The sequence below is a fragment of the Perca flavescens genome, chromosome 2 (genome assembly GCF_004354835.1).
Source record: "Perca flavescens isolate YP-PL-M2 chromosome 2, PFLA_1.0, whole genome shotgun sequence".
Classification (NCBI taxonomy): domain Eukaryota; kingdom Metazoa; phylum Chordata; class Actinopteri; order Perciformes; family Percidae; genus Perca; species Perca flavescens.
The window spans coordinates 18,859,013-18,866,626 of NC_041332.1; the positions used below are offsets into that span (position 1 = coordinate 18,859,013).

Consider the following 7,614-nt stretch of genomic DNA (forward strand, 5'->3'; position numbering starts at 1 on the left):
ATAGCTCCATGACAGCTGTCAGAGCATATTTATTTTAATAAAAAGCCCCCATATGCAATACTGTTTTCCAATACCAAACTCTTGGTGATGTACCTTCCCACATCTGAATCATTCCGCGATAGCTTATTGATTTCTTTGAGCCACTTCTTCAGTCCAAGTCGCAGAATTTAACAAGCCATTTATTGTGCCAGAGGCTAGATTAGATTTTATTAGTGTTCCTCTCCTCCTCTGACATTATTTCAAGCAATCATCTCACTCACATTAAAAGACAAAAGGTTTATTACTAGATATGGACAGTAAAAATGTTGGTTAATTAATTGAATACCCTCTGGATGATCAGATGGGGTTCAAAGCATCTGTGGAAACAACACTTTCAACATACATTACACATACACACATTCAATTGTTATTATCCCTAAAGACCTGGGTAGCTAACTTATTCCGTGCATTGCTTTTACTTTACAGTAACATTGTACATACAAATAAGTCAGTGTAATTATGTAACAGTATGTAACATTGTTGTACATACAAATTAGTTTAATTATTTAGTCAAATAGAGCCTAACAGCAGCACCTCCATAAAATAAGGTATGCATGTACTGTAATTAAAGGGGCCCTGGATCATAACAAAATGTGATGAGTACTGTCAGGGACCAAGCAGTTAGGCAAGAGGAGTCACAAGATTTCAAAAAAAGTTTTTTTATTTTACCCACAAAATCATTACAGCAAAATAAAGATAAAGTTTGGGCCCTTAAAAGAGGTGAAACAAACAAACCGAACTTAAGCTCTAAACATAACAAACTCATAAATACAACTGACCTCCAATGAAAGAAACAAAGGGGACTTATATACTGGCTGATCAAACCAGGTTTGACACCCAAGGGGAGACAAACAATAACACCAATACATAAACTACAAATAACCAAAAAAAAAACCACTAAACACTTATTCCAAAAGAAATGTAATCTTAATTAACATTAACCAAATAAATGTACTAAATACAATACAAATCAAAACTCAAATATCTTGGGGAAAAAAATAAAGCTCCCCCCCCTCAACATTACATCATTCCTCCATTATAAATCCAACATGACCTATGTACAGAGTAAAAGGATTGTGAAATGTGAACTTGTGCTTTCAGTTTAAACATGAAGTGAATTTCAGCTTTTCAGGGTTTTATATGGCAAGTTATCAAGCTATCCTCTTTTCACAGATCCAGAAGTTTTGATCTCCACATGGTATATCATTCCAACTGTTCTCCAAGTCATGGAACCTTATTTCTACACAGTCTTCGTTTTTGCCTTCAAAATTGTTTGGCTCCCCAGGTTTCCAGTAGCTGAAACCAAAAAACAATCTTTTAACAAAGAACACAACCAAAGAAGCATCTGATGGACAGATTGAAGTTGAAAAACTAAAATGTTCCCTGTGATTCATTATATATTTATTTATTCATCTCACAGAAGCATTATAACATAAACCTTTTGGTCAGCGGAGTGCCATCTACCCATTTCCACATCCCTTTTGTTTCTCTGTCAGTCAGTCCAATCCATGTGAGCTTGTGGAATTTTCTTGTGAAATCCTTGTTTAGAGAGAAAAGCAGTAATCACTAATCAATAGAAACTCATTAAAATCCAACGCACACTCACTTTTTCTGGTGCTTTTGTCTCTATTAACCTCTAACTTATTCTCCATCACACATTGATACACACACCTGCTCTTCTTTGCTGTTTATAATCACCAGGTCTGCACCTCTCTGCAGACAGTCAGCTCTGCTCTCCTGCCAGGATTTCTTGTTGGAAGAAATGTAATAGAAACTGGGATGGAAATACACCCATCCTTGTTGGAAATAGTGATCTGTTGTGAATAACAACAAAGAAAGCCTTAATATTTAGGAAATCATGAGATATAATAAATTCACCAATTTTAAAAAGTGACTATGAATTGATTTAGTACAATTGAATGCAAGGTATGCATTCAATTTAAAGCTTTAAAAAATATTTGAATCAGACTTCTTCAAAATCAAACAACTAGGCCTAATTTAAATCTAATTGGCCAGGTGATATGTGTTTAGTCAATAATCTGTGTGTATGCAATACACATTTAATAAAGTTGTACAGTGTCTGCACAAAAACAAAACCCCAGTATAACTGTATAGTCTTATTTTCAACAGTGGATCATCATAACAGTCTGTTTGGCATTGACCAGACTTATTGTGTTTTCATGTGATATACTATATGCAATACCCAGTTTTGCCCAATATTGCACTGAATGTCCCTTTGGATGCAAGCTCTCATTACTGGTATGATGAGTTTCATCCTCATACTTACCAAAGTTAAACATTTCTCTCTTCGGCTCACAAGTCAGGTTTGTGCAACAGACCTCTATATCTGCTGTCTTACTGTCTGAAAGAGCAGAAACACTTCATTGAGAACTCAAGTGTCAAGAATTACATTACATTATTAAACCAACAATTTTGCCCACATGCACTTCTAGCAATTCAGAGTTCAACAGACTTGCTCAAGGACACTTGAGCAAGTGGCGACAAACCAGAGAAGCAGGTCTGTACAGTATGTGTTATTTAATGCATACTGGAACTTGACTACAAGCCTGTAAACACAGGCTGAAAGTTGTCACATGGGCAAGCATCAACTAACTGGAAAGTCCCGTCCTCTTCTTGTTTAATCTGAAAGTAATACATTGGATTTCTAGTGTTATTATGCCCCGTGATCGTTCCTGATTCTAAACTACCCCAAACTTGTGCAACTGGATATTACTGAGGCATTGCTATGTTATAATTGGTCAAGTGATCTAAACACTGATAAAATTATATTATGACAAATAGAAAACTGTCAGAGAAAGTGTAATATTTTTAATCTAGATAGATAGATAGATGGACTTTATTGATCCCAAACTTGGAAATTTCTGTTCTACAGCAGCAAGGTATAAGGCACACACACACCCATACAGAATATACAAGAAATAATAAATAAAATAAAAATACAAGAACACCTACTCAAAAAAATATACTCAGGAAGAATGAAGAGAATGTACAACACATATCTTATGATAAAAGCAAGTTTCAAAAGAAAAGTCTAGGGAAACGTAGAGAAACAGTTTAAAATGACTTACAGAGACGTAGGGAAATGTTGAGAGCAGCTTGTAGGACACACAGGAGTCCAAAGCTCACAGCAACCAGTCTATACAGTTTTCTCCCTGTGTGCAGAAATTATACACACATGCACACAAAATAAGTGGCTAGTGGACAGTTTCAAGAAGCAGGTTTACAGTTATCTGGATAATTTTGGCCTGTTGGCCTTTTGGGAGGACTGTATTGGGCCACTGAGCTGAGAGCTGGGTTTACTAAATGTGAGGACATGTGTAGACCAGCTTGCCATAAACCATTATGTAGCATATACTTGACACTCAAAGTAAACAATGTCAATTAAACAAAGTAAAACAAGAACATAGAACGTAAAGGGTCTTCAGTGTAGAATGACTGAATAAACTGACTTCACACAAAAGCAGATCAATAACATTTTTACATGTGCACAAAAAAACATAGTATTGATTTTTCCTCAGCTTTTTTTGCACTGATTTTACTTCTCGAATTTCTGAAATATACATTTTAAAAATTGAAATTTGTACCCATGTTGCTTTTATGATTAAATGTTAATACAATGTTAAATTAAGGTTTTCTGTCTCACCAGGTACAGCAGCAGTCACACGCCTGTCCTGGCCAGAACTTCTTGCTGATGCATCAGGTTGATTTATATAGTCCGGAGTGATCTCAGATTGCTCTCCATGGACAAACCTCGCCATATTTTACCTTCTGACTGGAGAGTGACAATGGTCTGATAGACTGATGCTGATGTGTAATCCACTTCTTCTTTTCTCTTCAAAGCAACATATTTGTGTTCTTCCTCATTTTTATCTGACTTAACTTCTTCATCTTTAAGCCTTTGACCACTGCTCTAGCCAGAACTTAATTACCTGAGGAAGATGTTAACTCTTCAAAGAGGCCTCCAATTTCCTTTGTTTTGCATGAGCAGTTCATTAGAGTCTGTATTTTTTGACAAACAAACTTTGGCATTAAAATGATCATAAGAGTTTAATCCACACTAAATATTCTCTTACTCTTCCCCATTTGAAACAAGTGTTTTTTTTTATCCTAAACCTTCCATTATTCACATTATCACCAATACATTAAGAGAAATTAAGGACAAATGTACCAATTACAACACAGCACACATGTGGCTTTGTTAAAAACCATTACGTGCAGAGGGGTTGCTTGTGTGACATCTGCCATTTGGAGTCATTTAGATACAGAATCACAACAATAAGTGCTTTGTTTAAACGCAAAATGACAAAATCACTGGTAGATCTTGAGGTGATAAATCCAAATTTCCAGTGTGCCACAACAAAGTAAAATTATATTTTCAGATAATGAGTTATCAGTTATGAAGCTGTTGCCAAAACTCTTTTTGTCAGTTGTTTTATCTCTTGAACCATTGCTTTTACTTCCCTCCATTGGTTTCCTGCCATGGTCATACATTATTACCAAGACAAGAAGAAAGAAGAAGAGTAAGTTCTCAAAACTAATGTTCAGAGTTACACATCAGGCTAACGCAGTGTGAACAGAAGTGAAATAGTTACTCGAAGCATGAGTCATCACCACGAGAACATCACACCAAACTTTTATCCGTCTATTTATCTTGACAAATTCATTTTTGGTACAGGAGCAAAAAAACAAACAGTTTAACAGTTGTGCATAGGGTAATTTCATCTAAGCTGACATATACTCAGGCCTACTTCTACAGCTGGGACCTGAGGCCTGTACAACGAAGCAAGATTTGGCGTTAACGAGGTAACTTCAGGTTCATCAACCCAGGGTTTTCTGTAGCCTACCACGACGGTGGATCACTTGTTACCGGGTTCAATCGGCGTGGTAACCTATGCTGAACACCTAACCTGGTTGGGAGCAGGTTAAGTTGGAGATTTTTTTTTTTTAAGATTTTTTTTTTGGGCATTTTAGGCCTTTAATTATAGGACAGCTGAAGAAGTGAAAGGGGAGAGAGAGGGGGAATGACATGCAGCAAAGGTCCGCAGGCCGGAATCGAACCCGGGTCCGCTGCGTCGAGGTGTAAACCTCTACACATGGCCGCCCGCTCTACCAACTGAGCTATCTGGGCGAGATTTGAGATCAACTGGTGTAAAAGCACCAACCGCCTACACCGTTCTTTATAAGGCGGAGCGTGGAAGGAGAGAGAGAGAGGGCGAGAGAGAGGGTTGCGCTCATAAAAGTTAAAACATTTAGAGACCAACAACCCCGTTAACATTCCCTGATGGGTATTTTTATGAAATACATAGATTTTAATTAAAGGGAATTACATATAGGCTTCTTGAGCCGTGCGTTGGTTTGACTTATGTTTTCATATATTTTATTTGCTCTCACGATGGCTTACCATTGTCAGGGTTGCAACTGAAATAATAGGCTAAAGCAACGACAGTTTATGGAAAGCACAAGTGTAATTATGGTCATATCTTGTGCCTGACTGATGGGGAAGTGATATTGATAAGGGTTGTGATATACGCATCTACAGTGTCGACTATTTTTTTACCAGCTTTTCCTCCTGTTTTAGGAAGCAGAGACTTTATGGCGTTTTGCCTGCAAAACCATGTCTTTGTTCTTCATATTTATGTAGAATTATAGTTTGCTCTTCTTATATAAAATATGTGGCTCTGGTAGATGTTTGCGAATGGTCATGCTGTGCAAACATAGCCTATTTTATGTGAACCCACGCACCGCTGGTTTGGGAAACCCTGGGTAGATTGAACTAGTTGATAACCAGCGTCGTGACACAGGTTATACAGGACCGCGGTTGTTAGGTTAGTGAAGCCGGGTAACTGAAAGAAAGCCAGGACATGTTGATCTTGATTCGTAGTACAGGCCTCTGATGTATAAACAGAACATAAACAGGAAAACCATATTTAAACATTAACTAATGTCAATCTGATATTTATAAATAAAAAATATAATAAATATAAGGTGAAATAGGTTATATAATAAAGAAAACATGGTTAATTACAGTTTCACCGACTGTGTTTTTTGGAGTCTATCTGTAAAATGTCAATCTGAGCTGCATTTATATACTATAGTTAATTTAGATCACTTTTTTGTTGTTTTTGCATTGGAGGCATTTAATTCGTCTGTAGTTTTCCTATTTTGAAATCTGATTTCCTTGGCTTAAAAAAACGTTGAAGACCCCTGGTCTAGAACAAAAGAACAACCACAAAATAATAATAAAAAAATAGGCTTATTAAAAAAGATAGGCTGAAGCCGGGTTAGCTCAGTTGGCAGGCGCACATATGGAGGTTTACTCCTCGATGCAGTGTCCATGGGTTCGACTCTGACTTATGGCCCTTTGCTGAAGGTCATTCCCCCTTTCATGTCTTCATCTGTTCTGTGTTAATAAATGCCCCAAAAAAATAATCTTTAAAAAAAAAGATATGCCTACACCACATTTCGAAATCCTGCCTGTATGACCTATCAAACCCTTTCTGATTTACCTGACGTCCTGTCCTTTGCTTTAAACTAGCATGTCTATTATACAGGGTTCAAAATTACCACCATCTACCAGCCAAATGCTGGTAAAATATGCAATTGTCTGGTAGATTTGCTTCACTACAATTTGAACATCCACTAGCCATTTGGCTAGTGGACGAAAAAGTTAATTTTGAACCCTGTATGTTACTAACTAGATAGAAAGATACAATAAGATTTTTACAAGAGCTTATTTCAGGATATTATATCCTGGGATAAATAACTGCACTTTTTTAGGAAGTGTCTGTAGAAAACAAATCTAAGTTATAAATGTGGTTCTGCTGCTGTTGAAGGTTAAACACAGCGTAAATATAAATAGTTTATATTTTCAGGTATGCTAAATTTTGATGTTTCCACTCATTCTGACTTCAGTACGAATGGGGATATTCTGTATCTAAAATATATGTGTTCAGAAAAATACGGATTGAGCCTTAAAACATGATACTGTGGCAAAGTAGTCCTAAAATAAATCTATAATTCCTTTCACAAAGCTACTCCCCATAAACTGTACACATGTATTTAAGAGAATAATAAACACACACACACACACACACACACACACACACACACACACACACGCACACGCACACACCCACACACACACACACACACACACACACACACACACACACACACACACACACACACAAATGCTTATTTCACATTCAGTACAGTATGAGCAAGCAATGTCAAGGAGTTGTATGTTTTTGTTCTATTTGTTTGTCTGCTATTTCCCAAGATAGCTCAAAAACTATTACAGTAAGCAATGAATTAAAATATGAATAACTAACCATTTTCAATTATTTTTAATTAACAGAAGAAATTTTACTCATATTTCCAGTAGAAATAAAATCAAAACATCTAGAAACAAAACTATGATCATCTGTTGGCATAATTGAAGTAAAATAATCTGAAGCAGTTAATCAATCAATCAATCAATCAATCAATCAATCAATCAATCAATCAATCAATCAATCAATCAATCAATCAATCAATCAATCAATCAATCACAAA

The 7,614-nt window shown here is 36.3% G+C and overlaps 1 protein-coding gene across 1 annotated transcript; it reads right to left on the reverse strand.

The window, feature by feature from the left end:
* Window positions 1-682: 682 nt before the first annotated feature.
* LOC114572276 (CD209 antigen-like protein E) lies at window positions 683-4,906 on the reverse strand. Its single transcript, XM_028603839.1, has 6 exons — window positions 3,704-4,906; window positions 3,129-3,212; window positions 2,327-2,401; window positions 1,711-1,853; window positions 1,478-1,578; window positions 683-1,335 (listed from the first exon to the last, which is right to left on the reverse strand). The coding sequence occupies exons 1-6, from the start codon at window positions 3,816-3,818 to the stop codon at window positions 1,191-1,193; spliced, it is 663 nt and encodes a 220-aa protein (XP_028459640.1). The 5' UTR covers window positions 3,819-4,906; the 3' UTR covers window positions 683-1,190.
* Window positions 4,907-7,614: the final 2,708 nt, after the last annotated feature.